The sequence below is a fragment of the Hemicordylus capensis genome, chromosome 6 (assembly GCF_027244095.1).
Source record: "Hemicordylus capensis ecotype Gifberg chromosome 6, rHemCap1.1.pri, whole genome shotgun sequence".
NCBI classification, from domain to species: domain Eukaryota; kingdom Metazoa; phylum Chordata; class Lepidosauria; order Squamata; family Cordylidae; genus Hemicordylus; species Hemicordylus capensis.
Window position 1 is genome coordinate 169,946,447 of NC_069662.1, and position 17,782 is coordinate 169,964,228.

General features: G+C 61.5%; 1 protein-coding gene across 1 annotated transcript in view; it reads right to left on the reverse strand.

The window, feature by feature from the left end:
• Nucleotides 1-17,782, reverse strand: part of LOC128331382 (SCO-spondin-like) — a 126,140-nt gene that overhangs the window by 42,454 nt on the left and 65,904 nt on the right. Inside the window, exons 55-72 of the mRNA XM_053264726.1 lie at nt 16,961-17,131; nt 15,744-15,908; nt 14,450-14,629; nt 12,550-12,672; nt 11,502-11,631; nt 10,753-10,878; nt 9,944-10,035; nt 9,462-9,641; nt 8,402-8,566; nt 8,032-8,284; nt 7,540-7,586; nt 6,618-6,779; nt 6,143-6,277; nt 4,297-4,442; nt 3,441-3,535; nt 3,283-3,335; nt 2,789-2,959; nt 389-559 (exon numbers count right to left, since the gene is read on the reverse strand). Coding sequence (XP_053120701.1) covers nt 389-559; nt 2,789-2,959; nt 3,283-3,335; nt 3,441-3,535; nt 4,297-4,442; nt 6,143-6,277; nt 6,618-6,779; nt 7,540-7,586; nt 8,032-8,284; nt 8,402-8,566; nt 9,462-9,641; nt 9,944-10,035; nt 10,753-10,878; nt 11,502-11,631; nt 12,550-12,672; nt 14,450-14,629; nt 15,744-15,908; nt 16,961-17,131 — 2,565 coding nt within the window. The remainder of the gene's footprint in view (nt 1-388; nt 560-2,788; nt 2,960-3,282; nt 3,336-3,440; nt 3,536-4,296; nt 4,443-6,142; nt 6,278-6,617; nt 6,780-7,539; nt 7,587-8,031; nt 8,285-8,401; nt 8,567-9,461; nt 9,642-9,943; nt 10,036-10,752; nt 10,879-11,501; nt 11,632-12,549; nt 12,673-14,449; nt 14,630-15,743; nt 15,909-16,960; nt 17,132-17,782) is intronic.

A 17,782-nucleotide genomic window follows, 5' to 3' on the forward strand; every position in this document is an offset into this window, starting at 1 on the left:
CCACTGGGAAGCCCTCCCATAATCCATCTATCTGCCTTGATAGATCTCTCTATCTATTTGTTGTGCCCTGAGCCTTTGGATGGGGCCGTCTCGGATTGCAATCCTATCTATCCATCTATCTAGAAAATATTCAATATATAATTCTATTAAGTATTATAAATATGTTTCTAATAAATATGCTTGTATATAAACGAATGCATGGCTGTTTCTCCTCACAACGTGGCCGACACACGGTGCCCGGAATCCGGGGGGAGCTGCCCCCCCTCCCTGCAGGCGCTCTTTCCTGGGCCCAGCCCCACAGGGGGGCAGAGCAGGGGGGTCTGGATCCCAGCCAGGGGGCTCTTCCTCAGCAGCTGGGCAGGGCCTGCTCCGCCCTCCGCTGACTCACCTGGGCAGGGGTCAAGGTGGCAGGCCTCCACCTGGGTGGGGGCCCCCTCACAGTAGTCCCCCCCACCCTGGGGGGCGGGGCTGTCACAGGCTCTCATCCGGCTCCGCATGCCTCCCCCACAGCTGATGGTGCAGCCTGTCCAGGGGCTCCACTGCCCCCAGGCCCCGCTTCCTGGGGGGAAGGCAACACAATGAGGAGGGCAGCAGGGGACTCACCGGCTCATCTGCCCCGAGTCCCCTGGCTGGCTGGCTCCCTCCCTCCGGTTAGGACTCCTTCCCATGGCCCGTTCTCGGCTCTCCCTGCCTTCCTGCTGCTGCTGCAGACCAAGGCCCGAGGCTCACTTTGCTCCCTGACAAAGGCAAGCTGCCAGGACCGGGTCGGGTTGGGACAGTCGGTGCTTTTCAGCACCACCTTCGTGTCGCTCGTGAGAGCAGACATTGGCCCCTTGGGAGAAACTGCCTGTTTCAGCACGACTTCTACCACTACAGATGTTTCTATACCGCTCTTCAACCCCAGTTCTCAAAGTGGTTGACAGAGAGAAATAAAAATAAATCAAGATGGCTCCCTGTCCCCAAAGGGCTCACAATCTAAAAAAGAAACATAAGATAGACCCCCCCCCAGCAGTAGCCCCTGGAGGGATGCTGTGCTGGGCCTGGATAGGGCCAGTTGCTCTCCCCCTGCTAAACAGAAGAGAATCGCCACTTCCAGGGGTGTAGCTACCGTTGTGCCAACAGGTTCAAAGAACCCGGGCCGCCAATGAAAAGGGCCACCGAAGCCCCGTGGCTCAGGCTCCAGAGTGAACTCGCCCCTCCCACGCCTGGGCTGCCAAGAGCCCAGGCGAACTCCCTGTTGGTTATTTCAGGCAGCACCGGCTGCCTGATGGGATGTTTTTCCCTGCCTGAAAAAGCCAATCGAGAGCTCGCTCAGGCTCTAGGCAGCCCGGGCCATGCCCCCTTTGGGCATGACGTCACGCGCACGGGTGTATCCGGAGGGGGCCACCGAGCGGGGCCAGACCCAGGCCACTGTTTGGCTGGCTCCACAGCTGGCCACTGCAAAAGGTGCATCTTTGCTCAGTTAGCAGGGGCGAACTGAGTCAGGATCTGATCTTTGCACATGAAAGAGGGTATTCTGAAGAGAAGCCTGCTACGCGATGCAACTGAGAGGAGTCCCAGGGTGATGGACGGAAGGCACGTGACGCGGCAGCCATGCTGAAGCTAAGCAGGCCTGGGTCTGGAGGGCGCCTGGATGGGAGACCATCTAGGCACCCACAGGTGGCTCCTTGGACTTCCACGAAGGAAGGAAGGAAGGTGGGGCACCAAGAGAACGGCAGGGGTCACTGGGGGCAACATGGCCATGCTGAAGCCCAAGACGTGCCCGAGGCCAGACCCAGCTGCTCTTCTCCTTCTCCACAGTGCCCCTCCCAAGCGCCTTCTGAGGCAAGGCACTGGCCCCCTCCGCCCCCCCCCCCCAGGTCTGAGGACGTGAGACCAACGCGCTCAGGCTGGGCTCCCGATCTGCTGCTGAGCAGGGTTGGGGCCAAGCTGGCCGCCTTCAAGCAGCCCTTCCACAGCCCCATAGCAGCCCTTCTCATAATGGGCCAGTTCCCACAACACTCTCCCTGCACTCAGGATCAGGAAGGGGAAGCACGGAAAGCGTGCCTGTTGGGACATCTTCCCGGGTCGTCCCAGCTCCCTCCGGCACGTCCCTTTATTGGGGGGTGGGTGGGTGGGCTGTTCCTCCCAATGGTCACTCCGCACAGCACTTTCCACTCTGTGGCCAGTCGGATGAACAGTCCTGCCCCCCCACCCCACACGTTGTAAAGCGCCGTGCCAGGAGGGAGCCAGGACGCCTGCAGGGGGCTGCCCGATGGGTTGCACTCTCAATGCAGCCCCTTCCTAGTCCTGGGGGCCCAAACCAGCCCCAAGTATCTTTTCTGTGGAATAACTCAGATGCATGCTTAAGTTCTGGCGGCGGGGGGGGGGGAAGAAACATCCCCCTGTGCCCCCCCCCAACACACACACTGTGGAACCAAACGCCAACAACGCTCCTTCCGCCTGCCTTTTGGGCTCTTCCGTGCCGGAGGAGGGTTTGGGAGTCAGAAGAGCCCTGACTCGGCACCCCCGCCAAGACCCACAAGCCGCAGGGGGAACCTGCTGCTCCTCAGTCCACCACGGAGGACGGGGAGACAGTCCGGCGGTGTCTGAATGAGGCCTGGCTGCCTCCAAGCTCAGGCAACGGGGGCACCCCTTAGAGACAGCCCGCTCTGCTCCCCAGGGCTGAGCTGAAGCAGCAGCACAGCCACCACCTTCTCGGCTCAAAGCTGGCAGCGGGTGTGGGGGAGCTCAGAGGGCCGGGCGGGCAAAGGCTGGGGAGGGGGCCACGGGAGGAGCCACGACTCACTGGCACACGGCGGGAGGAGGCAGGGCTGGTCTTCCCGCTCCGGCCCGAGGCAGGGCACGCCCATCCCGGACGGAGCTGGGTCTGTGCAGAAGTGGTAGCGGCTGCGGAGCCCCAGCCCACAGGCAGCCGAGCAGGCGCTCCAGGGGGCCCAGGCTGACCAGCCGCCGTTCACTGAGCAGGGAGAAGCAAGCAAGGGGTCAGCAGTCGGCCGGCCGGGGGGGGAGGCCGGCGGTGCTCCTCGGGTGGGTCGGACGGGGCCCTGCCCCCACCAACGCCCCCCCTGAGGTGACGCCCTCGTCTCCCTTCAGCTCCTGGCCGGCTGACCTTCAGGGAACGGTGAATTCAACGGCCCGGCTCGGGGGTTTCTAGAGGCGCCCGGGGGCCTGCACCAGGAGGTGGCTGAGGCCTTGGTGAGGGCAGAAAGAGGGGTTGCCGCTGCCCCGTGATCATCCCCAGGGCCCTTGGAGGAAGAGGCTGCCGTCAACCGGCCTTACCATCCCCACAGGACTCTCGGGAGCAGTTGGCAACCCGGCCCAGGACGCAGGAGCTGGAAGCAGCAAAGAGAGCAGTGTTAGGGCCAGGGGCCGTCTGGCCATTCGGGCCTGAAGGCTGCCTCTTGGGCGTGGGGTCCTCCGAGGACAGGCACACTGACCAGTTCTCACAGCCTTGGGGGACCGCCTCTCCGGGGGCATACAGCACCCCATCCTGGGCACACGGGCACTCCTCCTCCGGCACGCAGAGATTGTTCTGTAAGGGAGGGCAGGGCGGGGGAAGCATCAGCGGCTGCAAGACAGCCCCCTCCCTCCCTCCCCACAGTCTGCATATCCTTAGATGGAAGCACTTCCATTCCGCCACCAATATAAAGCGGCAGATTGCGCATCTCCGCTTCTGGTGCCTGGGTTTCCCGGAGAGCTGGTCTTGTGGCGGCCAGCCGGAATTGGCCCCGTTGCTCAGCAGGGTCTGCCCTGGTTTGCATTTGAAGGGGAGACCCCATGGAAGATCTTCCCCTGGGGCGGGGGTGGGGGGGTGGGGTTGTAGCTCCGTGGAAGAGCCCCCGCAGAGACAGCTCCAGGTCCTCTCCCTGGCTGCATCCCCAGGTCGAGCTGCCGGGAAGCCGAGGCAACGGCCCCTTGTGTGACGCCCCGCTGGCTCCTTAGGGCAAGTGGCTCCTGACAGACACTTGGCACCTCCTCCAAGGGGAGGCTGGGCTGGAAGGGTCCTCCCTGGCCCACGGAGGGCTTTTAAATGAAGAACACTTCATCTGGCAACCTCCCCCCCGCCAGCCCTTTGCATTTGGAAGTGGTAGCGTCCCAGCAGGCCTGCGTCAGGTGCATGGAAGGATCCTGCAGGTTAGCTTCCATTCTGCGCTGCCGACGCCCCGGCAGCTGAAGCACTTCCCGGTCCACAGGACTCCCGTTTCCTGGCCGATCCTGCCACGCGGCTTCCTCCGGACACAAGCCCCGCGAGAGAGGTCGGTGAGGCCCTCTGGCTGCGCTGCCGAGACTCACCAGCAGGACGGCGCCCCGGGGGCAGTAGCAGCCGGCCAGGCAGGTCCCGTCCGCTGCTGGCTCCGTGCTGAGCGCTGCGCAAGAGGCTGGCCCAGCCACACATTCCCGCCACACCTTCCCCTCCGGGCAGACGCCGGGCTCTTCACCTGGTTAGAAGAGGCGAGGCAGAGGGGGCAGAGGGCCTTGAGGGAGGGAGGTTCTGGAGCAGGGCCAGCAGGCGGGGCTCTCCCGCTCTGGTTGGGACTACAACACCCATCACCCCCAGCCCCAATGGCCTTTGGCTGGGGCCGTGATGGGAGCCGCAGGCCAGCAGCATCTGGGGGCCCAACCTGGAGAATGCCTGCTTGGGAATCTTTAGCAACATCACAACTGTTCCGGGCAGCAGTTGCACACTACGATTGCCGTGCTGCTGAGGCTCCGGGTGACGGGGCCAAGGCCAGGGAGACAGTTTCTGGGAGGGGTAAGACTTGAACCCAAGTCTCCCAGATCCAAGGCCAGTTCCCCTGGGCCGCAGTGGATGCTCTCCCTGATAGATGCCTGCCCAACCCCTGGCAAGCCTTGAAACAAAGAACTCTGAGCTTAGAGGGTACCCTGACTCGTTTATTTTCAGGACCAAGGAAAGTACTTCATCACAGAAAGCATAATTAATGGAGTTGGCAACCACGCCACCTTAGAAGACTTTGAAAAAGGTTTGGCCCGACTGATAGAGGGTGGACCTGGGTATTAGCTAAATGGAGCCTCCAGGTTCAGATGCAGTGTACCACTGAATCTGAATGCTAGTTGGTGGGCGGTGGGGGGGGGGCAGCAGGGCAAGGATGCCACCTCTATTCCCTTCTTGTGAGCCCTCAAAAGCATCTGGGTGGCCACTGCTGTAGCCAGGATGTGGGTCTAAAGGAACCCTGCTGAGATCCAGCAGCCGGGCTCTTCTGCTGACCAGTTTCATAAAACTGCAGGCTGGGAGGCATCCAAAGGCCATCCTGAGACCTTGGAAAGAGGGCTTCTCTGTTCACGAAGGGCTCGGAGCTAAGGCCAGGACCCAGAAAACAGTGGCAGCTAACAGTGGCAGGGGAGTAACAGCAGGAGAGAGCTCGTGCCCTCAACTCCTGCCTCTGGCTTCCAGCGGCATCTGGTGGGCCGCTGTATGAAACAGGATGCTGGACTAGATGGGCCTCCTTGGGCCTGACCCAGCAGGGCTGTTCTTATGTTCTTATGAGCTCCCTAGGTGCGGGGGGGAGGGATGGTGGCCCCTCTGTCAAAAGGGTGCTTTCCAGATTAGCCGCTCAACAGCAGCAAAACGCTTCCACTCAGGCAAACCGGATTCAAAACATAAATAGCGAAGTGCCCAGCAGGGGGAGCAGTCTCGTGAAAACAAACAACTGGAAAAAACAGCAACTTCTTTACGCCGGATATACGACGTCCTAGCACTATAGCGTGGTGATTAAATTCGAAGCAAGGCACTGGGAATGCGAATGACACCCTGCTCTCACCCTGCGGTGTCACAACACAGGAAGTGCGGAAGCACACTTCAGAGATTCATCGTGACCCCGTTGCAGGCTCTAGTCTGGAAAGCGCCCAGCTCCTGCCTGGTGACAATGGTGCGTTTGGCAACCAGAGGAGAAATAAGTGGCGAGGGGGGAGGGATGTGTTGCTGTTGGCCCCTCCCCGCTGTCCTCCCTCCTCCTCCTCCTCTTCCTCTCACGCGTCCCTCCAGCCTCTTGTGGCCAGAGAAGGGCTGAGGGGCGGCTTCTTCGTGATTCTGGGGAGGAGGCTGGAGGACCGCTGTCTCCTCCTCTGCCTCACGCTCTGCAGAGGCAGGGGGGGGGGGACCAGGCAAAGAAGGGCTCACCTGGGCAGGGCTGGAGGTTGCAGGTGGCAAAGTCAATCCTGCGCAGGACAGCAGCGCTGGCCCTCGTGCGGTTCCGGTAGCCACCCCCGCAGGGCACGGAGCACTCCGACCAGGGCCCCCAATCCATGCCGGAGCCTGCGGGCAGAGGGAGGGAGGCTGAGAAGGGCCAGGAGCTCCAGGGGTGCTGGACGGGAAGCTCAGAAGGGCAGCCACAAGCAGGACCGGGCAGTCGAGGGCACCCTCCTCCCCTTGCAGCATCAATGCGTTAAGGGGAGCCAGAGACAGCCCTGGTGAATCGTTATCGGGGGCCCCACAGACCATTCTCACCTTGCACCCCACAAGAGCAAGAGGGCCTTGGCAGGCAACGCTGGTCTTGATGCCGCCCCCCCCCCGCAGCCCTGGGCAGGGGGCCCTTCAGGGCTGTGCCCCCCCCCCCGGCTCCCAGCCCCCCTCCCGGACCTCTTTGCCCTCTCACCCTGGCAGGGCTGCAGGCTGCAGAACTCAATCTCCACATGGGGCCCCTGGCACTGCTGTCCTCTGGCGGTGGCAGGAAGCTCAGAGCCGGAGCGGTGACGCCGCCGAGTGCCCACGTTGCAACTGCGGCTGCAGGAGCTCCAGACCCCCCAGGCACAGTCCACTGCAGGGGGGGGGGGAGAGAGGCTGGGGGTGAGCTGCGGCAGGAGCAGCAGACCCTTTGAGCCAAAACACCATCCCTGGCAGGCCAGACCCTCCAGACGACATGGCACGGCTGGATCCTGAAGGAGGCCAAGAGCTCTGCCTGCCTGTCTCTCTGTCCACCCACTCAAAAAAGAGCTCAGGATCCGGGGTTCATCTTATTCTATTTCTAAGCCTTGGGAGGTAGGCTGGGCTAAGGCTAGGAGGTGGGAGGGCGGATGTGCTTGTCCCCAGAGTCCCCAAAGGTCCTGGTCCCAACAGGCCCACACAACAGGGACCCAAGAGCTCCCACATCCCCCCCCCCACTCTACCCACTGGACCCCACTGCTTCCACTACATCATGTGACGCAGGGAACAGCCGCTGCCCGAAACTGGGACTGACTTTCTCCTGCCTCCCCGCTGGCCAGTGAGGCTCTGGGCTGCCACCTGTTTAGGGGGAGAGGGGCATGACAGGCAGAAGTCAACAGGTGCAGCCTTTCTTTGCAGGCAGGGGGGAACCTCCACCTTCTGTGGCCATCATCTGGCTGCTGCAGGCAGGCAGCCGTAGGCCCCAAGGAAGAAGGCAGCCGCAGCCCACCCTGGAGAAGACCCTCCTCCATTTTGGCCTCGGCTGGGCCGGGACCAGCAGCCCCCGTCCCGGCAAGCAGGGGAAGCCCTCTGCTCCCATCCTTGCTCCAGCCAATCCCAGGCGGAGGAGTTTGGGCCTTGCTGGCCACCGTTACCTGGACAGGGTTCTGTGCCACAGGCCATCTCTCCATCTGTGCAGGTGCTGCAAAGGAGCAAAGGACACCCTCAGGGTTGATCCGCTTCTGGGGATGGCCGGGCATTCCCTGGGGCGGGGGTCAAAGATGCCGGCAGCCGCCCACCCCCCAGGGGCTGGCAAGGGGCCTGTCCTGGCACTGAACAGGCCTTTGGGGCAAGGGGCACAGCAGGGCTCGCCTGAGCACCCAGGACTGACTTTGGACGGCTGCCGAGAAGCTTCCACTAGTGCAGCCGCTCCGTGTCTGATGGCCAGATGAGATGGATTGGCTCAGGGTGGCCAAACGGAGGCTCCCTAGATGCTGTTGGACTACAATGCCCATCATCCCCAGCTGCAATGGTGACTGAGGAAGATGGGAGCTGTAGTCCAACAATGGCTGGCAAGCCTCAGCCTGGCCACCTCTGGGTTAGACCCTCCTCCCGGCAAAGCCTTCCTGACCCCTCCCCGCCTGTACCAGTTATTGCAGGAGTCCAGCGGGAGGATGTTCCCCGGCTGGTAGAGCTCCCCCTGGTGGTAGCACGGGCACTCGCTGAGCGGCACACAGGTGTCGTTCTGGAGGAAGAGTCCGTCCGGGCAGTAGCACCCCTCGTAGCAGTGGGAGGCGCACTCCACCCGAGTGCCCTGGTCCAGGCAGAGGCGCGGGCAGGCACCTCCTTTCTGCTGGCACTCCTCAGCCGTCTGGTACACCATGTTGCCCGGACACAGCGCTGCGAGGAAGAGAGCGGGAGAGACGGCCCCCGATGCGGCCGGGGATGGTCACGTCGCACCTGGCTAGGCCCTTGGCCCCACAGCACCCAGCACCCGCCTCTCCGCACCAGCCCTACCTTTGCAAGGCTGAGTGTTGCAATCCCGGGTCTGGATGAGGGGCCCGGAGCACTCGGGGCCCCCATAGGCAGGGTTGGAGCAGGAGCGGTTACGGGTCTGCACGCCGGAGTCGCAACGAGCCGAGCATGGGGACCAGGCCGTCCAGGGGGTCCAGAGGCCTCCCACTGCGGAGGAGGGAGAGAACAAGGGCCGCGGGTTTGTCAAGGTCTCGTTCCTTAGGTCAGGGTGCAGCGTCTTGATTGTGACTTGCTCTCTCTTGGGCAGCCAGTTCAGGGTTCTCAGTCTTTGCATACCCTCTAGCCCTAATGACACATTATTATGTTCAAGACACAGAGAGCAGCACACCGTCCTATCTGTTCCCGGCCATTGAGAGGCCGTTTAAAATGAAGGCATGTGGAGTCCTTCGCAAAAGCACCTCCATGCCTGTAGGGGCGCGTTTTCTGTGAAAAGAGGTACCTGTGTACAGCGATACCTGTTTGCACATCTGGAGAGCGTGTCTGTGTCCTGCGGATGGCTTGCTCCAGGAACCAGTGGATGGTCCCAGCAGAGCTTCAAGTGTGGCTCTTTTCACTGCCTGCTGTGGTATAGTCCTCCCTGGCACTTTCCAGGTCAGACCCTGCCACAGGGTCACGTCGTATCTCAGAAGTGTGCTTTCACACTTCCTGTGTTGTGACACCGCAGTCCCTCCGCAGACAGCAGGGTGCCGTTCACATTGCCAATGCCTTGTTTCGAATTTAATCGTGGCAATACAGAGCTAGGACGTCGTATATCCAGCGTAAAAAGGTTTTTGTTTTTCCGGGTTGTCCATTTCCGCGAGGCTGCTGCTCCCCCTGCTGTTTACGTTCCGAATGCGACTTGCCTGAACGGAGGCATTTTGCTGCTGTTGAGCAGCTAGTCTGGAAAGCACCCTTCAGAACAACCTCTCCGATGTTGCCTAGGTGTGATTAGCTAAGCCTTTGATGCCATCGGAAATGAAGTTTCGTAACAGCAAACGTAGCCCAGACCTGGACGCCAACTGCTCCCCCCTGCCCCCGCCTGTGGCGTTGTTCCACCTCTCACCTGGGCAGGGGGGCGTCTCGCAGGGCTCCTCCTGCACCACCTCCCCGCTGCAGCCCGTGGCCTCTGAACTGCCATTGCAGTGCCGGAAGCGCTTCTTCACGCCAACCCCGTCGGTGGCATAGAAGCAGGTCTTTGAGCAGGGAGACCAGGGCGTCCAGTTGCTCCAGGGGCTGGCCATCTCTGCGGAGCCAGGAGAGAGGGGGCAGAGGCTGGGGCAGGGGGCTTGCTCTAGAGCAAGCACCACCGCCCTAGGGTGGTGGTGGTGGCCTCAACATCCTGACTGACAGGGCGCAAGGCACCTTACGCTGGCATCAGATTTGGCCCCCAAGGGACAGGGACAGCGCCCTCCTGGTCCTGCAGGAGCAGAGCTTCTTTCCCTGCCCATTCAGAGATTTGAAGTCGACAAGTTGCAGGTTGAAGCCCTAGCAGGAGCTCAGAGGAAGGCCTGGGGTCCTGGGGCGGCTGCTGGAGTGGGCTCCTACCTGGGATGCAGGCGGTGTGGCACTCACGGACCTCCTGGACGTCCCCCTGGCAAGGGGCGCCTCCATTGGCAGCTGCTGGGTTGGAGGGGGACCTGCAGGAGAAGCAGGGCAGCAGCCCTTAGGGAGAGGAGGATGGTGGGGGTGGGGGTCATGGGTGTTAAATGTGGGTGTGAGTCCCCGCTCCCATTGACTATATTTTGTAGAAAGAGGGATGATGGAGGGAAAGAGGGTGGGTGAGCCAGCTGGCTTCCCATCCCGGCCCCCAAGGCCAGGTTTCATTCTTCAGATGGTACCGTGGTGATGGTCACGGTTTCATAGCCTTCCGACTGTGCAGAGACTGTGAGGCTCCATCCCCATTCGAGGGAGGAGGAACCGAGGCCGGCAGGGAGGGGAATCAAGTCGTCACGGAGGACGAGAAGCCACCAGCCAGCCTCGGGTTCCCCACCGATTCCCCGGGGAGCCCTAAACGTGGGCTTCGTCCGTCTCTCCCGCTGAAGCGAGCGGGGCTGGAAAGTGCCGGACACGGTTGGCTGGATCAGGCCCACTCTGCTCCTCTTTTGAGTGGCGGGACCCGAAAGGACGGCCCCCCAGGCAGCCAGAGCCAACGGCTCGGCAGGACCTCTTTGGCCCACGGGTCTCGGCCAGGCCTCGACAAGGTCACCCCGCACAGGGGCTCCCCAGAGGTTGCTGGACGGCCGCTCCCATCGGCCTTTGTGGCTGGGAGTTGCCGGGCCCCACCCCACCTGAGGTGGAGGCAAGCTGGGGAGCCGCTGGCCTGGCCCGGCCCGCTCAGCCGGGTGGCCCTTTACCGGAATCGCTGCTGCATCCCAACCCCACAGCTCCGGCTGCAGGGCGTCCACGGAGACCAGGCCGACCAGCCGCAGTTCACGGGGCAGGCCACGGAGTCACAGGTCACGGTGCCCTCCAGACAGACGCTGAGCAAGAGGGGAGAGAGAGGAGCCAAGCTCAGGCTGGGCGGAGACTGGCCTTCCAGCCACGGCCTGCCTCTGCCCTGGGCAGACCGCTGGGGTTCCGGAGGATCTGCTGAGCGGCACCGCCACTGGGTCCAGGGGGCAAGGCAGGGCCCCGTTCGCATGACCCCCCTGGCCCCAGGTTCTCAGGTCCTGTGGGTCTCAGTGCCATCTGCTAGCTTTGGGCGCATCACGGCAAGCCAGCCTCAGTCCCCTGCCCAAATTCTTCGCAGGAAAGGCAGACCCCTGGCCTACAAGCCAAGCACTGCTGCAGTTATCCACATGGGACCTGGAATGTCCTTGTCCAAAAGGGTCTGGAGGCCTGGCCGGGGTGGGGGGGGACCCCTCCAGGCAAGGAGCTGCTGGGTTCTCAAGACAAGGATTCCCAAGACAAGGCAGCTGCCAAGGGCAAGGCACACAGAGCAAGCCCTGCCTGCCGGGAGGTCAGCTCCCCCCCCCAAGGAAGGGGCTGCCTGCCTGCTCCCCGGAGGTCGAGAGGAGGACACCCCACACAGGCCCCAGCCAGCCCCCGGCTCCTCCTTAGGAGCAAGGCAACGAGGAGGCGGGTGGGTCCCCCGGCCACCCACCACTGGCTGCAGTTGTCGCGGAGGAACATCTCCCCCGGGAGGCGCCGCTCGCGGCCCAAGAAGCAGTGGCACTGGCTGATGTTCACGCAGCCCCCGTCCTGCAGGAAGAGCCCCGGAGGGCAGCGGCAGCCTAAGGAAGCAAAGGGGCGGGAGGAGAGGTTGGGCAGCTGGGCAAAGAGACCCCCCCTCGCGGCGGCTGCTTCTCTTCGATTGAGTGGGGGGCTGGGGAGCAGGCGCCCCTCTTTGCCTCTTCAAGGGCCTGGTTGCAGGAGTCTCGTAGGAAGCTGCCTTGTCCCAAGTCAGAGCCTTGGTCTAGCTAGCTCAGTATTGCCTTCACAGACTGGCAGCGGCTTCTCCAAGGTCGCAGGCAGGAATCTCTCTTGCCCTGACCTGGAGATGCTGCTGCCAGGGAGGGAATTTGGAACCTTCTGCTCTTCCCAGAGCGGCTCCATCCCTGGAGGGGAATCTCTTCCAGTGATCACACATGTGGTCTCCCCTTCAAATGCAAAGCAGGGCAGACCCTGCTTAGCAAAGGGGGCAATTCCTGCTTACTACTGCAAGGTCAGCTCTCCTCCTTTGTCTCTTCCTTTTAGGTTGTGAGCCGTTTGGGGACAGGAAGCACTATGTTATTTCTTTTGCCGTGGAAACCACTTTGAGAACCTCTTTTCTTGAAAAGTGGTACATAAATGCTCTTAATCATAGTGAAATGAATCAATTAACTAAATGCTTAAGTGGGAGGGGTTAACAATGGAGGGGTGGAGCTTAAGGGACCCCTGCAATAGGGGGCTGCAACCTTGCCAGAGTTGGTTCCTGGGGAGTCCATGTGTGTGTGTGTGAGAGAGAGAGAGGCAGGGAGCCCTGTGCAGTGGAGAAGAGGCCTGGGGGCAGCAAAGGGGACAAGGGGTGGAGGGGGGGTCCCCTCTCAGCCATGGGCAGAGGGAGCAGCTGGGGCTGGGGGACTGCTGGGAGGACTGGAAGCGACTGGACCCGGCGCCTGCGAAGTGGAAGGGAGTCCCACAGGGCAAAGCCCCCCGCCCCCCGCACTCACCTTCCACGCAGCTGCTGTGGCAGCTCATCTCCGCGCTCAGTTGCTGGCACAGCTGAGGGCAGGGGGCCACCAGGCCCCGCTCGCAGTGTCCAGCCTGCACGTAGACCATGTCCGGGCCGCAATCTGCGGAGGAAAAGCGTTGAGGGAGCCAAGCAGAGCCCAGCCGGAGCAGGAGCCCTGCCAGCACTCAGCCCCCAGAGGGAAGGGCGTGGCCCTCTCAGGAGCGCCTGCCCTCCCGGGGAGGGGCCACCTCCAGCTGCCCTTCCCCAGGAAGGAGGAAGACGCCCACCCTCCCTGCTGGCATCTTTCAGCTGGGAACTAGGGCCACCTGTAGGGCAGGATTCCTTCCAGCCGGGCCTGAAGGCAGGGATCTGCTTGAGAAGACGCCACCAAGCCCCAGAAGCTGGGGGCACGATCCAGCAAGAGATACTCCTACTAAGCCTCATTGAAATGAATGGGAACCAGGGCTGACGACTCGGACCGAAGCCATCCTGCAGACTGGCTCCCCAATGGTTTCTCTAAAAGCTCCAGGGTGCTTTCCAGGCCAGCTGCTCAACAGCAGCAAAATGCTTCCCTTCAGGCAAATCTCATTCAAAACGTAAATAGCAAAGTGCCCAGCAGGGGGAGCAGTCTTGTGGAAACTAACAACCCGAAAAAGCAGCAACTTATTTTACACCAGATACACAACATCATAGCACTATATCGTAGTGATTAAATTTGAAACAAGGCATTGGAATTGTGAACGGCACCCTGCTTAGGGACTGCGGTGTCGCAACACAGGAAGTGTGGAAGCACACTTCCGAGATCCGCCGTGACCCCATTGCAGGGTGCAATCTGGAAAGCGCCCAGGCTTGCGTTCACAAATTACCTGGAGACGGAAGTCAATGCCTGGGGCCTCCAGCCCAGTCCTGCAGGTGGGCAGCCCTCTTGTGTGGGTCCTGTGGATTCCGAGGGCCCTCCTGGCACAGGGGGACTCCCCGCCACTGAATGGCACCCTCAGAGATCTTTTCTCTTCACTGCCTTTGTTCGTAACGGAATGAACCAGCAGCCCCCAGTTCTCCCTCCACTGGTGAGGGGATCCCCAGATGGGGGCTTTCCAGATTAAATCCTACCACAGGGTCACTACGGATCTGCCAAATGTGCTTCCGTCCTTCCTGTGCTGTGACACGGCAGTCCCTGTGTTGACAGCAAAGGGCTGTCCACATTCCCGCCGCCTTCTTTCGGCTTTTCTCTTTGCGTTCTAGTGCTACAACATTGCAAGTCCGTTGCAGAAAAACAGCTGTATTTTCTGGTTGTAGGAGTTTGAGTGCTGGGGGTCGTTTTCAATACGATCCTGCCAAGTCGAAGCATTCTAGCCCTATTGTAGTGTGTAACCTGGAGAGCGCCCAGAAGCAGCAAACCTCAGCTCCTCCTGTGCCCCCCCCACCAACTTGGAGGGAGAAGGCAGGTGGGGCAGAGGCGAGCAAGATGGGGCCCAACACTTTGGACTCTGCCTCTTCTTTGCTCACTCCTGGATCTGCCCAAACAGGGAGAGGCTGGGGGTGGGGTGGGGTGGGGTGGTGGGACAAATCAGCTAGCAAGGGAAGGGTTGCCCCCCTCCAGCCCACACAGGCATCTGCCTGCCCCAACCGAGTGTCTCCCCTTGGAGTCCCTACAAGAGTGCCTCTAGGCATGTGCCGAGTGCCCTCCCTCCATGACTAAGTCACTCCAGGCTGTCGCCTGGACTAACTGGGGTTTAGAGGAAAGGCACACATGCCCTCTGGCCCGTTGCTGCTCTGCTGCGCACAGAGGCTCCCCCCACGTCTCCAGCCTGCCCTGCCCCAGACCCTGCCCCTCTCCTGCCTGGGCCCCCAGGCGCCCTTCTCCACGCGGCCCCCGGCCCCTAGGCAGGCACATGTACCACGGGCATCTCCACAGGGCTGCCGGTTGCACGTCTCCATCTGCACAGCATCCCCCGGGCACGGCTGGCCGCCGTTCTTGGGTGGGGGGTCGGCACAGGTCCTGGTGCGGCTCCGGACTCCCCCTCGGCACTCGGCGTCACAGTCGGACCACTCGCCCCAGGAGGCCCAGGCGCCGTTCACTGGGAGGAGGAAGCAGAGGAGGAGGCGGCTGGGAGGAAGAGTCGCCACCACATCGGCAGGAGGGGCGGCGGCCAGGATCCCCCTGAAGATGCCCCCCCTCCCTACACTTAGGGGGCAGAACCCCATGACATGGACGAGACATGGAGCGTGCTCTGGGGCTCTGCCCCCCACTCCCGGCTTGGCTCCCGAGCTCTTCCTCCGCTCACTCTCCACCCAAGAATCTACCAGCCCTTCTGCCTCCAGCGAGCAGCGACCTCCCGCCTGCCCCCCCCCCGAGAGCTTCGGGTCAGGAGTCCCGTCAAGGCCATTGTGGAGGCACCACAAGATCTGTGGACCAGATTCACTCCATCCACCTCAGTCAACCAACTAAGTCACTTGCTGCAGCTCTCCCAAATGCCCCGAGACCTGCCCTGCAGGGCCCTATCCGTGCCGCTTCCCTCCCCGCAAGCCTGCCCGGTTCCTCTCCCTGCTCTGCCCTTCCTGCTTGCAGCCGTTCCTTGGGGCTGCTCCCCACCCTTCAAGAGCAGGCCAGCAACTTCATTCGCCATCAGCAGGGATGGCACCTTCCGTGCTCAGGCCAGAGGCAGGACCCCTAAGAGGATTTAGGCTGCAGGACAAACAGCCCTGGCCCCCCCGACCCCCCCGCTGGGGCGTTTCTGCCCCCCAACCACGCCCCCTCCCACCACCTCCCCTCCCCGCACTCTTCCTGTCTCAGCTCCTGGTCACTGCAAGCCATTAAAAAAAATAATCTTTTTTGCAACCTTCTCAGCTGTTATTTGATTTGAGGATTTTAGGGGGCTGGGTGGAAACTCCGTGTCCCTGGCATCTCACGTAATCGTCCAAAACTGTATCCCCATGACTAAGATATATTTTTGAAGGCTTTCCCTCTGCCTTCAAACTTTAAAAGAAAGCACAACATTTTCAAATTTTGAAATTTCAAACAGGAATTTGTCCAATGTAGAAACTTAGTGGCGCGTTGGCCCTTTGGGGTCCAGCTGTTGCCTGAACGTTTCCCCGGGAGCCCAGATGGCGGGAAAGGCAACCCACCAGGGCCTGAGCTTGGGGTGCCCAGCCCAGCCCAGCCCAGCCCCGCCCGGGGGGAGGGCAGCCTACCTGGGCAGGCCTGGAGGAAGCAGGAGCGGCTGTCAAACTCATCGCGGTCACATTGCCCCCCCGGGAGGGCGTGGCGGAGGAAGTCACGGCGGCGGAAGGTCACGCCCAGCCCACACGACCGGCTGCACTCGCTCCAGGCGGTCCACGGAGACAGGATGCAGTCCACTGCCAGGCAAGGAAGGTGCTGGGATCAGGGCTGGAGCCGGCCAGGGGCCAGAGCAGGAACACCCACCACCCGCGGGGAAAAGCTCCCCCCGGACTAGTACTACCACAAGAAATATTTATATACCACTTTTCAACAAAAGTTACCAAAGCAGTTTCCTTAGAGACAGACAGACAGACAGACAGACAGACAGACAGACAGATAGATAGATAGATAGATAGATGTGCCATTGAGTTGGTGTCGACTCCTGGCAACCACAGAGCCATGTGGTTTTCACTGGGAGAATACAGGGTGCTTTCCAGACTAGACCCTGCAACGGGGTCACGTCGGTTCTCCGAAGTGTGCTTCCACACTTCCTGCGTTGTGACACCACAGACCCCACGCAGACAGCAGGGTGTCGTTCACATCTCCAGTGCTTTGTTTCGAATTTAATTGCTGCGATATAGAGCTAGGACGTTGTATATCCGTTGTGAGGAAGTTGCTTCCCCCATCCCCCGGGTTGTTAGTTGCTGTGAGACTGCTCCCCTGCTGTTTACCTTTGCAAAGGGACTTGCCTGAATGGAAGCATTTTGCTGCTGTTGAGCAGCTAGTCTGGAAAGCACCCAGGACGGGCTTATCATTGTCTCCTTCCGCACAGGATGAGATGATGCCTTTCAGCATCTTCCTATATCGTTGCTGCCTGATATAGGAGTTTCCCATAGTCTGGGAAACACACCAGCGGGGATTCAAACGGGCAACTTCTTGCTCGCTAGGCAAGTCATTGCTCCACTATGCCATTAGGTGGGTGGATAGATAGATAGATAGATAGATAGATAGATAGATAGATAGATAGATAGATAGACACCAGGCACAGCCACTGGCGGGATGCTGTGCTGGGGATGGATAGGGCCAGTTGCTCTCCCTCGGCTAGCTATAAGAGAATCACCACTTTGCTCCGTTCGCAGGGGCCTGGGAGGCGGTGCCTCTTTCTCAGGGCCCAATCCCAGCCACATCCCCTGGGGTGAGGAGTCTTCTCCCCATGGAGAAGACGGCGCCCCTCCCGCCCCATGCATACCACAGTTGGCCTCGTCGGATCCATCCTGGCAGTCGTGGCGAAGGTCACAGCGCCGCTCGAGGGCCAGACACTCCCTGCTGCCGCAGGAGAACTGCTTGGTGGAGCAGGCGCCGGGAGGGCCCACTGGGGACAGCGGGAGAGCCGTGGGGAGGGTGGCAGCTGTTGGGCCCCCTGCAAAAAGGACCACACGGGAAGGGAGGTTGCTTCCAGCCTTCCCGGGAGAGCGAGAGCAGCGGGAAGGAGAGAGGGCTCCCAACAGGCTGCCTAGGAAGCTGCCTGAGAGCCAGTGGACTCTTGGTCCCTCGAGCTCCGGATTGTCCACCCAGACTGGCAGCAGCTTCTCCCAGGTTGCATTGAGGAATTTCTCTCAGCCCTGTCTGGAGAACCCTCTGCAAGCAAGCAAGCAAGCAAGGCTCTCCCACTGAGCCCTGGCCCCCTCCCCTCCTGGGGATACCTTACAGCACTCCCATGTCGCTTCCCATTCAAATGCAAAGCAGGGTGGGCCCTGCTGAGCCAAGGGGGCCGTTCCAGCTGGCTCCCACAAGCCCCGCTCTCCTCCTCCCCACTGGCAACGGCTCTTCAGGATCTCGGGCCGAGTTTCCTTCCAGCCCGCCCCAGAGATGCTGCGGGGGGGGGGGGGGGCTGGACCTGGGACCCTCTGCAAGCAAAGCAGGTGCCCTGCCACCGAGTCGGGGGCCCTCCCCAAGCAAGGATGCTGCCAGCTCTGCCGGGCCCAAAGGAGTCTCCCCTCTGCAGCATCGCCCCGAGTCCCATTTCACTTTGGCCATGGAGGCCTCAGCCCCCGGGAGGGAGGACGCGGGT